At 44.5% G+C, this 17,853-nt stretch overlaps 6 protein-coding genes across 8 annotated transcripts; 3 read left to right on the top strand and 3 right to left on the bottom strand.

Moving 5' to 3' along the window:
• Positions 1 to 266: 266 nt before the first annotated feature.
• On the top strand, positions 267 to 5,673 carry LOC121592404 (E3 ubiquitin-protein ligase LRSAM1-like). 3 transcript variants are annotated; one of them, XM_041913819.1, is made up of 8 exons: positions 267 to 666; positions 1,414 to 1,656; positions 1,738 to 2,371; positions 2,454 to 2,941; positions 3,033 to 3,113; positions 3,193 to 3,795; positions 3,867 to 4,042; positions 4,119 to 5,673. In XM_041913819.1, the coding sequence occupies exons 2-7, from the start codon at positions 1,489 to 1,491 to the stop codon at positions 3,987 to 3,989; spliced, it is 2,097 nt and encodes a 698-aa protein (XP_041769753.1). In that variant the 5' UTR covers positions 267 to 666; positions 1,414 to 1,488; the 3' UTR covers positions 3,990 to 4,042; positions 4,119 to 5,673. The 3 variants fall into 3 exon arrangements, with proteins under 3 accessions (XP_041769753.1, XP_041769751.1, XP_041769752.1); XM_041913817.1 differs by having other exon boundaries at positions 267 to 1,189; XM_041913818.1 differs by having other exon boundaries at positions 267 to 1,189; positions 3,867 to 4,054.
• Positions 5,674 to 6,092: 419 nt separating this feature from the next.
• On the bottom strand, positions 6,093 to 8,205 carry LOC121592405 (deoxyribodipyrimidine photo-lyase). The gene is made up of 2 exons (XM_041913820.1): positions 8,046 to 8,205; positions 6,093 to 7,966 (listed from the first exon to the last, which is right to left on the bottom strand). The coding sequence occupies exons 1-2, from the start codon at positions 8,105 to 8,107 to the stop codon at positions 6,379 to 6,381; spliced, it is 1,650 nt and encodes a 549-aa protein (XP_041769754.1). The 5' UTR covers positions 8,108 to 8,205; the 3' UTR covers positions 6,093 to 6,378.
• Positions 8,206 to 8,274: 69 nt separating this feature from the next.
• Positions 8,275 to 9,075, top strand: LOC121592407 (DNA polymerase epsilon subunit 3). Its single transcript, XM_041913823.1, has 2 exons — positions 8,275 to 8,809; positions 8,892 to 9,075. The coding sequence occupies exons 1-2, from the start codon at positions 8,539 to 8,541 to the stop codon at positions 9,008 to 9,010; spliced, it is 390 nt and encodes a 129-aa protein (XP_041769757.1). The 5' UTR covers positions 8,275 to 8,538; the 3' UTR covers positions 9,011 to 9,075.
• Positions 9,076 to 9,157: 82 nt separating this feature from the next.
• On the bottom strand, positions 9,158 to 10,329 carry LOC121592406 (RNA exonuclease 4). The gene is made up of 4 exons (XM_041913822.1): positions 10,127 to 10,329; positions 10,000 to 10,044; positions 9,565 to 9,940; positions 9,158 to 9,478 (listed from the first exon to the last, which is right to left on the bottom strand). The coding sequence occupies exons 1-4, from the start codon at positions 10,146 to 10,148 to the stop codon at positions 9,250 to 9,252; spliced, it is 672 nt and encodes a 223-aa protein (XP_041769756.1). The 5' UTR covers positions 10,149 to 10,329; the 3' UTR covers positions 9,158 to 9,249.
• A 3,655-nt stretch (positions 10,330 to 13,984) lies between these two features.
• Positions 13,985 to 14,737, top strand: LOC121593040 (WASH complex subunit 3). The gene is made up of 2 exons (XM_041915073.1): positions 13,985 to 14,165; positions 14,226 to 14,737. Exons 1-2 carry the CDS (start codon positions 14,136 to 14,138, stop codon positions 14,682 to 14,684), a joined length of 489 nt encoding a protein of 162 aa, XP_041771007.1. The 5' UTR covers positions 13,985 to 14,135; the 3' UTR covers positions 14,685 to 14,737.
• LOC121593037 (anaphase-promoting complex subunit 2) lies at positions 14,643 to 17,259 on the bottom strand. Its single transcript, XM_041915071.1, has 3 exons — positions 17,174 to 17,259; positions 15,261 to 17,100; positions 14,643 to 15,165 (listed from the first exon to the last, which is right to left on the bottom strand). The coding sequence occupies exons 1-3, from the start codon at positions 17,234 to 17,236 to the stop codon at positions 14,717 to 14,719; spliced, it is 2,352 nt and encodes a 783-aa protein (XP_041771005.1). The 5' UTR covers positions 17,237 to 17,259; the 3' UTR covers positions 14,643 to 14,716.
• Positions 17,260 to 17,853: the final 594 nt, after the last annotated feature.

The following is a 17,853-nucleotide window of genomic DNA, read 5'->3' as shown; positions in this document are numbered from 1 at the left end:
AGTATCTTTTTTCAAGTGCACTCACAGCTTAAGAAACACTGACATGTAACGGCCCAACAAAGATTGCGTGCTAAAATTCGTTAAAAAAAAAAATCATATCGTTAGGCGAACCCTTTTCTAATTAATCTAGGCGCAGCATTTGATATGTTCACTTAATAATAAATTTTTAAAACAAGTTTATCCAACAAATATCTCATTTTTGCGCCATTCGACCACCGCTATTACCAGTGTGCCATCGCCAGAACGTCACTTTGTTTACGCGAGAAGTCACTGTGATGCAGATTGAAAACATTTGGTGCCCGTGACCATTACTTTTTGTTCCGTGCGTGAAATAGAGACCAAAAAAAAAAGACAGACAAAAGAAAGAATTCTCCAATGTTGTGAATTGCGCAAAACGCACGAAAGGAAAAGAAATTCGTGAAAGCAATCAAAAGACGCGTTTGCCCCGCAAAAGGATACACGCATACGAACAACGAATCGAACCAACTAAAAAACGTACATAACTACTGCGGTGGAGGCGGTATACGGGCGGAAAACTACATTTCAAGAGAATTTTAACGAACACATGCACCTAGCATGTATCGCGTCGGTTTCATAAGTACAAAAGCAAACAAACGCATCATCGGAACGGAGCGGAAGTTGGCCATCGATAGTTAGTTTTGCACGGTAGTGTTGATTGTTGTACGCGGCCGTCCCCCATCCCATACCGTAGTACTAGTGGTTTTTGGTAGTGTAAAATCGTAGTAAGCTGTAGTGAACTCCCGTGGCAACGATCGAACTAACCAAGCACAAGGAGCTACAGTAAATAGCGCGCGTGATTCGCTGATCGCTAAATAGCCCTTTGGACGGAATTGACGCCAATTTACGCGAGCTTCTCCAGGAACTGTGGTGCATGCGGGAGTGCAAAGTGAACCCTCTCGGGTACCACGCGCGTAGTTTGGTCGGTAGTGGCTACTAATCGTGTGGTTTTTAGTGTGTGCTGAGGGACAGGGACAGGGGCACGAAAAAAGGCAGCCAAAAAAGCAAACCAAAAACGAGTCAATTAGATTAATTGTTTTATATGGGTTGTCGCATTTCGTCTTCGAACAATGAAAACCTGTTCACGCCAACAGAAGACAGTGAAATGGCCACTACAAGCCAGCAACCGAATGTGGATTACAAAGCGCGTCTAGAACGGAAGCAGTGCCTGGTAAACGCATTACACCATAAATCATACCTCTGTCCTCCTCTCGCTAAGTGCATGCATTGTAGTTGACATACTATCAACATTAGTTAATTTTGCTCGCTACAATCACGCTGGTTACAATCTTCCCTACACCACCAACATGGACGAAAATTATCGATTTTGAGCTAAATGTCCTACTTTTTACTGTTTTATTCCGTGACGTGGATTGCCCTACCCCTGCCCAATAGGCGAAGGAAACACCGGAACCAATATACGATTTGGAGGACTGCAACCTAAAGGATGTGCCCGCTGGCGTGTTTGTTATGTGCAAGGTCCTGCGAAAGGAGGCCCTTACACTGTCGAAGAACAAGCTATCCTCCTTGGCCGGTGGCGGCACGCTGGACGACCTAGTATTACTGCAATCGCTGAATCTATCGTACAATCGTTTCAAGAAGCTGCCCGAAGATATATACAAACTAGAAAACCTCAGGGTAAGATAACAAAACTTTGCTCTACTGCATGGTGGTGCAAATTATTCTAACCGTTTGATTATCCGCCACTGGCCCCCGCAGGAACTATTTTTAGCTAACAACGCCTTGGAAAAGCTACCGATAGCGATAGGACGACTGAAGAAGTTGGAACTGCTCAATCTTTCAGCGAACAATCTAGCGACGGTGGAACAGTTAGCGTTCATGACCAACCTTAGAGTACTGGACATTAGCGGCAACGTGCGTCTTTCTCAGCTGCCCAGCCAGCTGGCAACGTGTGATAATCTCGTAGATATTGTGCTCGACCCGGAACACCTAGTTAACCCACCGCCGGATGTAGTGGCCGGCGGTACGTACGCCGTCATCAAGTATCTTTCCACCGGTGAAGTGCATCAGGACCCGAGCGGTACGGTCGCACCCGATCGACAAAAGGCAATCGCGACGTCCTCGTTCCTCAGCAGCGAGCGTAACGAGCTACGCCAACAGGAGCTGGCCCGCGATCGGTACGAGAAGGAGCGCAAGCTACTCGAGCGCGAACGGCTGGCGTTCGAGAAGGATGTGCTGACGGAGAGCAAGCTGCACGAGCAGCAGCAGCGCAAGAAGCAGGTGCTGCTCCAGCAGCTACTCGAGCAACAGAGCGCCAACGAAACGCAAGTGCACAAGCTGCAGCAGGAAAAGCAGACTGAACGAGAGCGGCTTATCGATAATATTATCAAAGGTAAGATACGGCAATACTTGTTTTTTTTTGTTCAACACATTCCAAGCGTGTATTATTAAACGGTTCTGCTTTCCCGTTGCAGACGAGCAAACAGCGAACGAGCTGGTCAATAATCTTCTCGCGTTGAAGAACGGACCGGATCCGGCATTCCTCGAGCAGGAGCGGGAAGAGCAAAAGCGGCTGCTGGAACATTTGCACATCCAGCAGAACGATCTGCGCAAGCAGGAGATTCTCGGTGCGATGACCAACCTGCTCGAGAACGAAATCAACATCATACAAAACTTTCATAATCAGCGAGACCAATCTTCGCGCAGCATTCTCGAGCGCGAGTACGAGACGAACAATCTGTTGAACAATGTGTTTTTGAACTACGATAGAAACAGGCAGGACGTTATCGACCAGATCACGTGCAACGAGGACATACAGAAGAGTGCCGTGGCGGCACTGATCGCCCGGAACGACTCGCGCACCTGGGGTTTGGTGGAGCAGGTGCGAATCGTGGAGTCTCAGCTGGCCGCCCTCACTCTGTACGAGATCGAACGCAAGAAGGTGAACCAAGATGATCAAATAGTAAGTGGCTTGCATTGTATATTCCGGCTTGCTTTGATGATTTGGGGTTTTACTTCCATCCTCTCTTTCTCTCTTTCTCTCTCGTTTGTAGATCAATCTGACCGACCAACGTATAAATTTGACTTACGTCTTAACAGATTTGCTCAAACAACAGGACCAACGCAAGCAGCAGGTAACAGCACTTTCACCTTGCAAGAATAACGGGGCGTGAGTTAACTATGTTTTTTTTTTATAATTGTGATTTTTCGTAGCTACTTGACACGCTCAAGATGATTGAAAAGCAGAAGGAAAGCGAACAAACCGACTTCTGGTTGCTGCAGTATCAACGGTTGCTCGATCGGCAGCCCGTGGAGGTTTCAAACGACACCGCGTCAATCGATCCGGTGCTGGGCTACCAGTTTTTGGTGAACGGTGTAGTGCACTGTTTGCCGTTTTTGTCCAAACTGTGGCAAAACAAGGACAAGGAGCTGTGCAACATTGCCGACCAGGATTTGCTTAATGCTGGCGTGCAAAACCCTGCCGACCGGCAAGGCATCCTTCAATCGATTGCCAATTACTACGATTATTTGAACTGTAAGATTGACTATCCGGAAGGGGAATCCGTCTCGGGCACGCCGATGGCAACGGCTCCCAGTGACGAAGGCTATTCGCCGGAGGCGAACGGTCGCCGAAGAAGCAGCTCGGTGGAGCTGGGTCTGGAAGTAGAAGCAACGCCGAGTGCACCGCTGTCTGGTACCAGTGCCGGAAGTGTGGCCAGAGGTGGTGCCGTCATTTCGTCCGAACCAACCAGCCCCGTGAGTGGAGCGGCGCCGGTGGCACAGTTTGCAGAATGTGTTGTCTGCATGGAGCAATTGGTAAGAAGAACCGTGTTTGGTCGCTTCAAGCGGGCTGTGGCATTAATGGTATCGTTTTGGGTTGTGTACAGGTACAAGTGATATTTTTACCATGTGGCCATATGTGCTGCTGCTCTGGATGTCACGTCGAAATTCACGATTGTCCAATGTGTCGTGCCTACATTGAGAGGAAAATTAAAGTAATACAGCCTTAATTGTGTGGGCCAGACATGCAGATTCGCACACCATTTTAACTACTACTGATTGTGTAAGCAATGATGTGCGTTGACGGTAAGGGAGTTGTACAGTTTGATGTAAAACATAATTTCAATTTCATTTTACAGGATCGTATCACATACCACGGCAATAAATGAGCGGTTCATCGATGAGAAATCGTATATCAAGCAGGACGTTTAGCAGGAGTTTGGATTGAATATTTAAACAAATGGGCAACCTAAACCACAACCATACAACATTAGTCAAATTAATATCCATTTTATACTATACCTCTAGTCAAAAGAATACGATTTTCATGATTAATTTGTGTTCTAACACACAAGTACGAAACACAATTCGTATAGCTTTTCTCTTGACCCTCAATTATCAATATTTGCGACAATTGTTTCAACAGTTATTAAACGACAACATCAAACAAAATTGATTACCCAAAAAACGGACACATTTATACTACCAAAAGTATACCCTAATACTCATCAGTCAAATGTTTCGAGATGCTTTCGGCTTGTAGCTAAATGAAGATGAAAAAAATACAAATGAAAACAAAATAGGAAAATATTCCGTACCCAAATAATCATACCTAAACGAGTAGCGAGTAAGATAAGAAAAAAAACACCAAACCGTTTTTGTCACATCTAAGATAAATCTATTTCAATGATATCGTTCGAAACGAACATAGAACATAGGCTAGAGTATTTTATTCGGTTTTAAAAATCATACCCTTGTTACGCTCTACAGGTCTAGTGCGATCGCAAGTTTTAATTTTGTTGTTTTTATCTATTAACTTAAGAAATAATTAATTAAAAACTCCAATCAAAAGACATTCTTATATTAAAGAAAAACACATACATACATATTTATACACGCCGCAATAATATGATTCATTGTTGATGATTCGGCTACATACAGACACGTACAAACACAAAATATGATTGTTGCGGTTGATTTTGTAACGCTTTCTCTAAACAATCGTTGCAAGAAGGAAGTTTGTTCCTTGTTTTAAAAAAGTTATATAAATGTTCGCCATATCTAAATTAATTATTTCACCACATAAAGTGTGTGCAATGAAAATTGAGATTTGTTTGGGAGAGTGCCTTTGATGCGTATAATAATTCTAAGGTATATATTGTAATCTAACGTGAGAAACCCTGTATGCACACCCTTTTTCCACCGGGAAAGCGAGAAAAAAATGTCAGTTATGCTCAGTTCAGTTAAGGATAAAATGAATATTGAATTTAATAAACGAGTTTGGTTTGTTTTTTGTTTCTATCTTTATATTGAAACAAATCAATTTCAATAATTAAGTATCGAGCATTTACAGTTGCGTATGATAGCAATATAAACTATATCTATATACAATTTGCAAAGCTACCGTGAAAGCTATTTAAGCTATTTTTGCAATCCAGTTAAGGTTACAGTAGTTGAACGCAACTGAACAGGGAAACATAAAATTAAAAGAAAAAGCAAAAAATACTACGTCTGCCAACGCTTTAAAAGCACCAACAATGTAATGAAATCTATACAACAATCACACATGTTTTTATTCGTTTTACTTTACTGCAACTATTGCATTTTTTTTAGTTTGCTGGTAAATATCGTTCAGATTATGGTGGTTACGGTTTGTTATCAAGAACATTGCAATAAAGTTTTATTATCACCCGAGCACTGGTGTTGTTATCTAACCATTTAATATATGTTGTTTTATAGTTGCGGAATGCAATTTCTTCCAGTATACAATATGCCGTAAGTATTTTTCCTTGACATTCCTTCCAATGACATACTACTTACTGTATTAGTGGCTGAAAGTATCAATTTTGTTACTATTATAGTAGCTAATGTGGAGTATCTGGGTTTTCCTTAAAGATGTATTCAATAATATAAAGACAAATGTTATAATCTTTAAATTACTTCGTGTTTATTCGTAATTATACTGAAAAAGATTCGTTTTGTTTCGTGATTAATAATTACTACATCTGTTCATTGTACTGTAAATTCCTGAACACTAGAACACACAGTCGTTACCACCAGGCGTCTGGGCTGGTGAAGTGATGTGCTGTTATCATTAAATATCTTACCATTAATGTATGGAATCTACTTGTAGAGGTAGACGTTTTTATAAAACGAACAAAAATACATTCAAAGAAACGATAACTCCAGAAGATTTGCATCGCCACGTGACGTGAACCCTACAAACCGGTGGTCATTATACGAAAATGGTCAAACGAACGTTAACTGGACAAACAAGCAATTATTAAATGCTTCACTGGAATATTAAAAAAAAAAACAATTCGAACAAAAATCTCAAAACGTAAGTAATTGTTCCAAGTAACCCGACCTGACTGTTGTCAACTCTTTCACAGGGCATGCCTACTTGCGACGGTGCACTTTCCCACCGTAGCGCACCACGAACGCATTCACGTTGAATTTACGCTTGCATCCGTCATAGTTCATGTACCGAATTTTGCCAAAGATTTCGCGCTCCTTCCAGCCCTGATCGTGGATACCCGCGATCGACCACATGCAACCGACGTACCCGTTCGGATCGCGCCCATCCAGACTGTAGCGATCGTTCAGATAGATCGCCGTCTCAAGCGCTTCCTCGGGCGTTTTCGTCCACTCCAGGATCTTTTTGGCCCAGTACATGCGCAGGAAGCCGTGCATCTTGCCCTCCTTCACCATCTGCAGCTGGGCCGAGTTCCACAGATCGTCATGCGTTTTGGCCGTCTCCAGCTCCTCCCGGCTGTAGCAGTACACCCGCTTGTCCTTCCGATGGTCGTCCAGCGTTTTGCGGGCCCAATCGTACGCACCCTGCAGGTTGTCGTAGTTTTTGTTGTGGAAGCAAAAGTTGTCCGACAGCTCCCGGCGCACGATCGCCTCCTCGCAGAACGAGGCCACACTTTCGCTGTACCGCTTGCCGTGCTTCTTCACCGTCAGTACTGCCCGCTGGACCGCGATTTGGCCGAAGTGAAACCAGGGCGACAGGTTCGAGAGCGCATTTTCGGTCGGATCGTTCCGTTTGTCGTTGAATTTGCCCAACCGCTTCTCGACAAAGGTCTGCAGCGTCTTCACGCCACCGGCGTACCCCGGCGTGGCCCACTCGACGGCCTCCACCGTACGGTCCACCTGCAGCGTGTCCAGCACCTGCGTCCAGCTGATCGGATCCGCCTCAAAGTCGGCCGTGAACGGATGCTTCACCAACGGTGGGAACGGTGTCAGGTACGTGGGCAAATTTTTGTTCACCTTCGCGCGGATGGTGCGGGCCGCATACTCCTGCTTGTCGGAGGTGACCCACACCGGCACAATGTTGTGCGCATCAACCTGACACAGCGGGATCTCCATCGGCAGCGCTTTCCTCACCTCGTCGACCCACTTCATCGGCACGCGCAGCGGGCTAAAGTCACACACTACGCCACCGATTTTGTGTTTCTTCACAAAAGCCGGCACATTTTCGCCCGCACTACCGCGCAGCAGATGGAACTGGATGTTAAGCTTACGGCACTCTTCGGCGACCTCCTCCAGGCCCTTCAGCATGAACTTAAAGTGCCGTATGGTGGCGTCCAGAAACTTGGGCACCAAGTTGAAGCACACGTGCAGCGGCAGATCGTTCTTGAGCGCCAGCTTCTGTGCGAACAGGAATGCCCAGTTGTCCTGCACCCGGGCATCGCGCGACATCCAGTACAGCACGCCCTGCTTGCCATCCTCGATGGTCTTGGCATCGGACAGGATGCGAACACGTTTCTTGTTGAAATCGAAATCCAGTATCGATTTGGCCGTCGCTTTCCGGTCCGCTTTCAGCATCGCGACGTAATCCTCCCGACCGACCGCGCTGCCTTTGTCGGACGGTTTCGGTGGGTCGTCATTTGGCTTTTGCTTTTTAGCTGCCGGTTCCAGCGAGGAGGAGGACGAAGACGAGCTAGCTGACTTCTCCATGGTTGGACCGATCAGAAGGAGGAATCTGTAATACAGTGCAGGGGAGAGATGCGGAGTATGCTGTGTTATTGGTGGTTTCCATGATGCCAGTTTCAATCACAAACCTGTACGGTGCGTGATTCAGTGAGCACTTGATAGAAAAGCGGGAAGCACGCACTAAAAACATATAACGAAGGTGCAGGAACGCAAGCGATAAGCGAATCGTTTACCAAACACGCGCGTTTTCCAGCCCCTGTGTATACAAACACATTTTCGCGGAATCTGTCACTTTTCAACATGTGACGAAATTGGTGCACTACGGGTATGCTGAATGTTTTATTTTTTAAAAAGGAAAAAGTCCCATCCATAACAGAATAAAGAAAATTATAAAACATTAAATTTTGATATAAAATGCCAATAAAATTTGTTTAATATACGCGCTGAAAAGAATGACCGTGAAGTTCCCACTGTGCATAGATATTGCACCGAATGTCAAACGGGAAATGGCGCTCTTTATTCCCATGTAAACAACATTCCGGCAGCTGGTTCCATTCTGCTTCAAGCGCTCGTGTATCGTGTTAAAAAATCGTATTTTCTTCACAAACCTTCCCTTCCGCAATGGTCGAACGAATCGAAGATCTGAACCTGCCCAACACATCGGTGACCAGACTGATCAAGGAAGCGATTCCGGCCGATGTGAAAATCTCCAGCGAATGCCGCGTCGCGCTAGCCCGGGCAACTTCCGTGTTCGTCCTGTATCTCACATCGGCGGCCACCACGGCAGCGCAGCAAAAGAATCAAAAATCGCTCACAGCCGACCACGTGCTTAAAGGGCTGGAGGAAATCGAGTTCGAAAGTTTCATCGACCCGTTAAAAGGCGAACTGGAGAGTAAGTAACGCAGTTCCGTTTGGTGGGGTTGGGTGGAGCTAGCTTAATCGGAATGTTTTATCCATTCGTTTTTATCGCAAAGATTTTAGAAAGATGATAAAATCACGAAAAGACAAGAAAGCGGCCAAACCGGATGCGGATACGACGGTGGAAGGTGCGGTAATTGATTTGGAGAACATGGAAAACATGCAGGACGGTTGAATGGCGAGCCTCGCACGCACGTTAGCGGTTAAGGAATAAACGATATTATTTTGTAATATTAAAAACGCCCGGAACCGACCGTGTTGTTGGATGATGTTCGGAAAGAAGGAAACAATACTTCTGGGAAAGTTGTGTAGTAAAAAACAGGCTTAAAATTGTATAACTATGACAATATAATGCAATAACAGTCGAAGCAATCTGTCGAAGCATAACCGCTGCGACTGCGGGGCGTCCAGCCGTTAATCGCTACCCATCGCTCCGATCCACGCGGGCAGTGCGGATTTTTCCCACTCCTTCTCAAACAGCATGTAGATCTTCATGGCGGCCCGTGCATCCTCCACCGAGCAGTGTGAACCGTCTTGAATGTCCTCGCGGAGAAAAACATACGCGATGCTTTTAAGGCTAGGCGTCCCGAACGAGCCCGCCTTTTTCGCTATTGGACGGTAGCGGGATGTGTCCCGAATGTTGCTGTAATGCGAGGGAAAGAGAGGGAAAAGCGATACTGTACTGTAGGTATTTAGCGCAAAATACGCACACTGCAGAATGAAGCTTACTATTTAGGATGTTTTAGGTTCAGCACCATAAGATCGTTTTTCAATGCATGTCCTACCAGAATTTTGCCATGAATCAGCTGTCTCACTAGTTCACGGATCGTTTTGAAATCTACACCCTTATTCACGTGCTCCGGCCGAATTCCACTGATTTCGGTTCTATAATCCGTAACCGTTTCCTGTGGCTTCACATAGCAATCGACAATCACATCGCCCTGCTCGTTCACGATGGACACGCGTGCCAGCATGTGCTCTTTGCCGTCCGGTCCAATGCCTACCATTTCACAATCCAGCGCGATCCGGTTTGTTACCTCGGCCGGCAGCAGAAGCGGAGATTTTCGGTTGCTCCTATTCCCAGTTCTTGTGACCTGAGATTTTACTGATAATTAATATAGCATTAGATATTTAGAAAGTTGATATGAGATACTCTATACCTACATTCCTTAACCGATAATTTGCTTAACTGCTCTTCCAGTGAGATCTCTGCAAACGAAACAACAGAACCGATCGCTGTAAACACCACCGAAAACAAACCTTACCGCGCAAATGTTACGAGTTTTGATACCTTTTTCTTTTGTCTGGGACATTTTAATCACTACATGGACATGATTTAACTGTACACGAAATCAGAAAGCTTCAAGAAAACACAAAATCGTCACAACATACTCTTCAGAATTGGGTTGAAAACGGGGTTTCGTTCCACACGAAGCTCGTTCGTTTATTATCAAATAAACAGCGTGCGTGTTGCTGTTTACATTTTCACTGTCAAAATGCCCCCCGCGATGGGTTTTGACGTTCGAAAATAGCTGCATCTCGCTCATTTTCTCTAGCCATCCTTTACTCGCTTGCAGTGCTCGTTTCGTGGTTAGCTTTTGTGCCCCCCTCTCTCACTTCGCACAAGCGACTTCTACCTTTGTCCATATGCCTTTACTACATAATCTTTATAATTATATTGGCAGATAAAATCGGATGCGATAATCCGACAAAATGAAATAAAAAATTGATTCTGTCGTACGACGAAATTGCACGTCCAACGTTATCTGTCAAATCATATAGCGCGTGGCCACGGAGGTGAAAAAATGTTGAAAATTTTTTCAAGTTTGTAAAAATTGCTTGTCAACTGCAAAAAAGAGCTTTTCTCGTGGCCGCACCAAAAACATACACAAAAATGACAAAAAGCTCCAACATCTGAATATCATCGATATTTTGTTTAAGAAGTACGAAATAGGTACATCCCAAGTGCCACAAATCCACTAAACGACCACTAAACGGCTTCTAAACGCCTCAAATTCTCTACCTAAACGGAATATAGAAAGACTTCGTTTAGCAGACGGCAAACGACTCATGCATTCTAAAAATAGCAAAAAAGCTGGTGGCGCCATCTGTTTGTGGGATACCCAACCTGTGGAGCTTCCTCGCTTGGAGGAGAGCTTTCTCATTTCCTCTGCACTGTTGTATGGTTTCGCATTGAAGTTATGCATCGCTAGAACTAGAACGGCGATACGATTGTTTAAATACTAAACTCCAACGGAAACCACCAGTACTGAAGCAAGTGAGATTTGAGTAATGGTCGTTGGTGTTGATACCCACGTATCTGACCACACGACCATTCATATAGATTTTTGCTCAGAAAGTTAGAAGGCTATATAGGTCATTATAAGATGAAACTTGTCGAAACACATTGCAAGAAAAGGATAGCAATATAATGATGAGTTGTAATACGCCATCTATTGATCAAACTAATGAAGCTGTGAAGCTTTCATTTTTTTCCTATGGATATTCAATTTTCCAGTCGTTTAAGCTTAATCTGTGGCGCTTGGGATAATTCAATTAGAATCATGCATTAGAGCATTATTATCATACCAATGGGTCACAGCAGCGCCAAATAGCTGTTTGTTTACGCTTTTTTGCGAACGTCAAATTTTGTCACTTTTTGTCAACTTTTGTCAACTTTATTTCCTGGCTGCTCCAGGTTACAAAATTTTGACAAAAGCTCAAAAAAGTGACAAAAGCTCACGTTTTGAAAAGTTTTTCAGCATTTTGTCACTCTCATGGCCTTTCGCCTATATATGAAAAATTTACATCCGATAAAATTGCTTACAATAAAACGTTGCCTCCAGCGACAGAAAAACTATCGTAACGATAAATGCTGACAACCCAAACATATCGCTTATTATTGTAAACAAAGAAACCCAAGCGCCACAGATTAAGCTTAAACGACTGGAAAATTGAATATCCATAGAAAAAAATGAAAGCTCCACAGCTTCATTGGTTTGATCAATAGATGGCGTATTACAACTCATCATTATATTGCTATCCTTTTCTTGCAATGTGTTTCGACAAGTTTCATCTTATCATGACCTATATAGCCTTATAACTTTCTGAGCAAAAATCTATATGAATGGTCGTGTGGTCAGATACGTGGGTATCAACCCAAGCGCCACAGATTAAGCTTAAACGACTGGAAAATTGAATATCCATAGAAAAAAAATGAAAGCTCCACAGCTTCATTGGTTTGATCAATAGATGGCGTATTACAACTCATCATTATATTGCTATCCTTTTCTTGCAATGTATTTCGACAAGTTGCATTTTATTATGACCTATATAGCCTTCTAACTTTCTGAGCAAAAATCTATATAAATGGTCGTGTGGTTAGATACGTGGGTATCAACACCAATGACCATTGCTCAAATCTCACTTGCTTCAGTGCTGGTGGTTTCCGTTGGAGTTTAGTATTTAAACAATCGTATCGCCGTTCTAGTTCTAGCGATGCATAACTTCAATGCGAAACCATACAACAGTACAGAGGAAATGAGAAAGCTCTCCTCCAAGCGATGAAGCTCAACTGGTTGGGGTATCCCACCAACAGATAGCGCCACCAGCTTTTTTTGCTATTTTTAGAATGCATGAGTCGTTTGGCGTCTGCTAAACGAAGTCTTTCTATATTCCGTTTAGGTAGAGAACTTGAGTCGTTTAGAAGCCGTTTAGTGGTCGTTTAGTGGATTTGTGGCACTTGGGAACACCAACAATCATTACTCAAATCTCACTTGCTTCAGTGCTGGTGGTTTCCGTTGGAGTTTAGTATTTAAACAATCGTATCGCCGTTCTAGTTCTAGCGATGCATAACTTCAATGCGAAACCATACAACAGTACAGAGGAAATGAGAAAGCTCTCCTCCAAGCGATGAAGCTCAACTGGTTGGGGTATCCCACCAACAGAGAGCGCCACCAGCTTTTTGCTATTTTTAGAATGAATGAGTCGTTTGCCGTCTGCTAAACGAAGTCTTTCTATATTCCGTTTAGGTAGAGAACTTGAGTCGTTTAGAAGCCGTTTAGTGGTCGTTTAGTGGATTTGTGGCACTTGGGAAAAGTGAGTTTTATTTCCTTCAATTTTGATTTTGGAGAGTTATTGGGAAACTTAGCTTAAAACATAAGAAAAATCTATGTTAAATGTATGTGTGGCTCAGCAGAAGCATGCTTACAGCAATTTCGTTGGAATTTCCCTCACCGACGGGTGAACCGTTATTTTTCTACCGAAAAAGCGTTAAAATCCGTTATATTTGAGCGTTACGGTATTTTTTCGGAGTATCAGCCAAGGTGGATTTAAAAATATCAGGTGGTGGACTCTAGTGCATTTTGACACATCGTCACTTGACGTAAGGTTCCCAGAATTCAAACTTTGTTTACATTTATTAAATTTGTTCATATAGTTTACCATATAGTTTAAAGGAACTCTGTTCTTTGAAATACTTAAGAAGGTTTTTATTTTAACAAGTTTCTCTTTTATGCGACCGTTCTCGTCAATGGTTGATTTGCGACTGACTAAATGAATCGATCGTTCCTACACATATTAAAGTCTACTTCGATTACACGGCTACTTCGTTTACATAGTTATACCCCATTTTTTCGATTAAATATTCTTTAAAAATATATCATGGACTTTGCGAGTTCTTATTTAACATTAAAACATGGTTTAAAGTGTGTTATTTTGTGTTATTCCTTGAATTTATTTTATAATTCATTGTGTTTTCAACATTTTTGATGATAAAAACTAAAAAATCATGTTTTTTAAAATTTTTACATTAATTCCTCATTATCTACGAGCCGCATGGACAATTTACGTGAGATTAGAACTCATACTCACATGATTTTAAATTTTGTGCATAAAAAATCATCAAATCTTTTGTTCATATACCTCATTTTTTCGATAAAATCAATCGACACACAAAAATGCACATAAGAACAAAGAAATCTGTTCTATTTGCTATGCTTTGTGTGCAGAAACCAATGGTTAACGGTTTTAAAATGACGTAAAGTCCCTCAACTATGGCGACCCCCCAAAGGCCCTAATCCACTTCCTGATATTTTTAATCCACCTCGAGTATCAGCGACCTTACCCTTATATCACTTTTGACATCTGAGTTTGACAGAATTAGGTGTTTCAGAAAATTTGGTTTGTTTACAAACGAAATCTCTGCTAAGGCCTATATTGCAATGCAATTTGCATTGTTCCTAAGATCGCCGAAGACTGAATCGTAAACCAAAGCATTTTTCACCGGGCACACTGCAAAAATGGATTCATTAACAGTGCAGAAACACGAAGTAGGAAATTTGTTTGGCTACGTTCAAGACCCGATGCTAAAACCAACTCTTCATTTGCAGCTGCCTCCCACCAATCAAAAACGAATGGTTGCATTCATCAATCACTTTATCGTTAGCACTGTGACGTTCCTGAACAAGTTTGCCTCCGACTGTGAGAGCAAGTTTGTGACCTACGAGCAAAAAATACAAAACCTGGAAGCCTCGCTACTGATAGTAGAAGCCAAACTAGCGTCGATAGATGTTCTGAAACAGCTCAGCGATGGCCCTCCGGCGAGTGCGGAGATGAAACCCAGCGATAGCCAACCGACTGCGTTGGGAAGCTCCGACGGGGAACCTATTCCAGCTGCAGAAATGCAATCCCAACCCGAAATCTCTTCTCCCAATCCGCCTGCCTTAGAGAGAGACCCTAAGTACGATCTGTACTTTAAAATGCTCCAGCTTGGCGTACCGCTCGGAGCAGTGAAAAACAAAATCTCGTTCGAAGGCTTAGATCCCGACTATATTGACCGGTTTCTGTGATAAACAATAAATTGTGTAAACGGTCAGTCCGACTACGACTTGGGCAGCTGATAGACTCCGCCGGCGTAAACGAGCTTGTGTTCGCGAACCTTGCGCTGAAGGATGTGCTTCAGCTCGTCCTGCGTAAAGTCCACCTGGGACGCAAACATTTTCAGCATCTGGTGTATGCGGTCGAGCGGCAGCGAGTCCAGGTTGGTCAGCATGGCCTCGATGTATGACCAGAACACCTGCAACTCTTCCTCGCGCTGATCGCTGGCCGATTCCATCGCGCTCTCGGCCTCCTCTTCCTCGCACACGTCGTTCGGTTGGGCTTGCATCGCGTCGGCACTAACGTCGCTTTCCGTGCTTTTGTCAATCAGCACGAAAAGGTTTTCCTTCGTTTCGCGTATCAGACCCTGCGATTGCCAGAACACGATGCGCTTCCGCAGTACAATCGGTGGCATGTTCATCTTCTGGCTCAAGCAATCCAATTCCCATTGCGCTAAACGATCGAGAGTAAATTAAAAAAGCGATATAAGTTCTGTTAAAAACCAGTCCAAGTGGTGGTATGATTTGTAGCGAGAGGATGGTACTTACGCTGTTCACTAAAATGAATAGCTATTGCAGCTTGGGCGGGCGTCACCTGCATCTCCTGAACCTTCCCGTTGTGCTCCAGCTCTATCGTGACCTTCCCGTTCAACGGTGTCCATTGCAGCGTGCGGTTCACTTTGTACGATTCATAGGCTTTCGTGTACTTTTCAAACATTTCCTTAATCGAAGTCGGCAGTTCCATGGTTTCCTTCCGGAACGTAGGCCAAAACTGCGATGAAACGATCAGTGCGGAAACCTGGCCCGATAGCTCCTCGGCGGTACCGGAGTCGGGTGACAGAATGTGTGTATTGATCCGTTTCGACTCCGTAATATCCTTAAGCATGACGTCGCAGCTGTGCAGCAAACTCTCGCCGAACCGTGACTTGAGCAGCTCCAGATGCTTCACCTCCCTCTCTACGCTACATTCCGCCTGTGACAGCAACCGTTCCGCCAGCAAATTGCGATACTCGTTGACGAAGATTTCCTTGCTCCCGTAGATGTCGACCACCATGGAGATGATGTCGGCTCGCTTGTTGGAAGCGATGAATTTCAGTGCGGCCGGGGCCATGTTTACCGGATCCGGCTGCCAGTTTTTCCAATCGGGATCGTCCAGCTTGTCACTGCTGGACGTTTTGGAGACCGGCTCCGTTTCTCCCTTTGCAAGCTCCTCGGCCAGATCGGAAGTGCCGTCGCCAGTGAAGCTCGTGACGACACAGCGTACCGTTTCGGTTCGATTGCGCAGATACTCCTTGATCGGTCGCGTGATCGATCGTAGCAGCACGGTGCTGGAGTCAAAGTGGGCTAATGTTTTCAGCGCTGCCACGTACCCCGTCAATATGTCCGGCGTATCGACACCCGGGTGAAGCAATCGCTCCCGTAACATGTCACGAACCGTGGTCACGAAGCAGCGCTTCAAATTGATCTTGCTCAGGCACAGCTTCAGATCATCGACCGCCGACTGGGACATCGGGAAGTTGATGATAATCTGAAAGAACTGATCGACGATCGTGTTCGCGTACTTGTCGTACATGTAGAACAGCAGCTTGCTCTGCATCTGGGCGATGTGGCGCTGCAGAGCCGTGTGATGCGGATGGATCTGGAGCGAACCTTTGTTGTAGATGCGGGTCAACCACTCCATTACTACCGTGTTGAGCCACTGCTCCAGACTTTCCACGTGCGAGGTCGCATAGTTTTCCTTCGTTTCGTCCACCTTCGCATCGATCCGCTCCTGTATCAGCAGATTCAGCGTATAGCCTGCTATTTCCTCCAAAATTCCCATCATAGACAGATATCGGTTCGTGCTGGTGAACGCATCCGCAATCGCCTGGCACTGGCAGTCTCCGGCGGTCATGTCGCACGCGATGCACCGATTGCTTTCTGCCACATCCATATACTCTTCCCCATCCGAGTGGCTGTAGATGAACACACGGAATGCGACGAAGTAGAACCGGTACACCAGCTCGTTAAAGTCGTCCGGAAGCTGCGCGTGCAGCGTAGTGTGAAAGTGGTTACAAAACACAACCACTTCGCTCGGTAGCTTCCGGTACACGAACGGAACATCCTTTGCCGGGCAAACTGTTTCCAGTCGCTTTAACTGGCGCCGGAAAAAAGCAAACCGGTCGTACAGCTCTTTAACCGCATGCTGGTATTGGATGAAGCTATCGCGGGATGGCTCTTGGGGCAGCTTGGATCTGAAGCGTGACCAGAACTGGGGCACCACAACATGCTGCAGAATGTTTTCGATCTTTGCGAAGAACGATTCGTACACCTTCGATAGCAGTTCGTTGGTTTTCAGGCGTTGATGCAGCTGCTCCAATTCCTCCACGGTAATGGGTTCTGCTTTAAGCTGTAAGGGTAAATCATGAATGTTGATCTGTTATCGACGGCTCTCTTTACAGTGAGAAGAAGAAAACACTTACTTCATTCTTGAACACGGGAAAACCCTTATCTAACAATCGCTGCGTTTCCGCGTCGTTCGGCATTTTGCTTTGTTTTGGTTGCTTTGACCCGGCAAAACACAAACTGTCAAACGGTCAAACAAGCTGACGTATGACATCAGTGCGTCGAAGGCAGAAAGGCGGTAAAATCAATGTGAATTTGTGTTGCCTCAAACGGAGTAAAAGTGAAACAAGAGAACAAGGTTCGGTAGGTAAATTAGCTCATAGGGAATTGTTGGTTCCATATATATTAAGATAGTAGACCATATAGTAGGATGATTCTGATGCCGTTACAATTACGAGCTGTACGACAACACATTGTTGTGCTGGGAATCTAGCTCGCACGGCTCCGGTGGATAGACCATGCCATTGGAATGGTTCCAGAACTGAGCGAAACTATTAAACCCTTTTACGCCATCCACATAGAAATAAAAGGGCCATGAAATTCAACGATTCTAGCTACTAGATACTACTGGCGCAGACGATGGTGCTAGACTATAGATGGCAAACACACGGCCTACAAAGAGCCTGGTCTGAATAAACTAGAAACGAGGTCAGAAATCGTCAGAAATATAAATTTCACAATTTGGACCCATACTGGTAGAAGGTTTTTTTTATAATAAAAATATATTATATAATAGTAGCGGATTCAATAGTGGCCG

The sequence above is a fragment of the Anopheles merus genome, chromosome 2L (genome assembly GCF_017562075.2).
Source record: "Anopheles merus strain MAF chromosome 2L, AmerM5.1, whole genome shotgun sequence".
Classification (NCBI taxonomy): domain Eukaryota; kingdom Metazoa; phylum Arthropoda; class Insecta; order Diptera; family Culicidae; genus Anopheles; species Anopheles merus.
The sequence above is the reverse complement of the archived record's forward strand: the minus strand, read 5'-3'. Positions and strand labels throughout refer to the sequence as shown.

Bases quoted from the DNA above. Each gene is read 5' to 3' on its own strand.
- LOC121593040 (XM_041915073.1), top strand. From the start codon at position 14,136: ATGGATTCATTAACAGTGCAGAAACACGAA. The intron at 14,166-14,225 runs GTAGGAAATTTG...CTTCATTTGCAG, and splicing joins TAACAGTGCAGAAACACGAA to CTGCCTCCCACCAATCAAAA.
- LOC121592404 (XM_041913817.1), top strand. From the start codon at position 1,061: ATGGGTTGTCGCATTTCGTCTTCGAACAATGAAAACCTGTTCACGCCA. The intron at 1,657-1,737 runs GTAAGATAACAA...TGGCCCCCGCAG, and splicing joins ACAAACTAGAAAACCTCAGG to GAACTATTTTTAGCTAACAA. The intron at 3,114-3,192 runs GTAACAGCACTT...GATTTTTCGTAG, and splicing joins AGGACCAACGCAAGCAGCAG to CTACTTGACACGCTCAAGAT.
- LOC121592405 (XM_041913820.1), bottom strand. From the start codon at position 8,107: ATGTTTTTAGTGCGTGCTTCCCGCTTTTCTATCAAGTGCTCACTGAAT. The intron at 7,967-8,045 runs GTTTGTGATTGA...ACTGTATTACAG, and splicing joins CTGAATCACGCACCGTACAG to ATTCCTCCTTCTGATCGGTC.
- LOC121593037 (XM_041915071.1), bottom strand. From the start codon at position 17,236: ATGCCGAACGACGCGGAAACGCAGCGATTGTTAGATAAGGGTTTTCCC. The intron at 17,101-17,173 runs GTAAGTGTTTTC...TTACCCTTACAG, and splicing joins TTCCCGTGTTCAAGAATGAA to CTTAAAGCAGAACCCATTAC. The intron at 15,166-15,260 runs GTAAGTACCATC...TCGATCGTTTAG, and splicing joins TATTCATTTTAGTGAACAGC to CGCAATGGGAATTGGATTGC.
- LOC121592406 (XM_041913822.1), bottom strand. From the start codon at position 10,148: ATGTCCCAGACAAAAGAAAAAG. The intron at 10,045-10,126 runs GTATCAAAACTC...TTTCGTTTGCAG, and splicing joins GTCCCAGACAAAAGAAAAAG to AGATCTCACTGGAAGAGCAG. The intron at 9,479-9,564 runs GTAAGCTTCATT...CTCGCATTACAG, and splicing joins AACCTAAAACATCCTAAATA to CAACATTCGGGACACATCCC.
- LOC121592407 (XM_041913823.1), top strand. From the start codon at position 8,539: ATGGTCGAACGAATCGAAGATCTGAACCTGCCCAACACATCGGTGACC. The intron at 8,810-8,891 runs GTAAGTAACGCA...TTTATCGCAAAG, and splicing joins GTTAAAAGGCGAACTGGAGA to ATTTTAGAAAGATGATAAAA.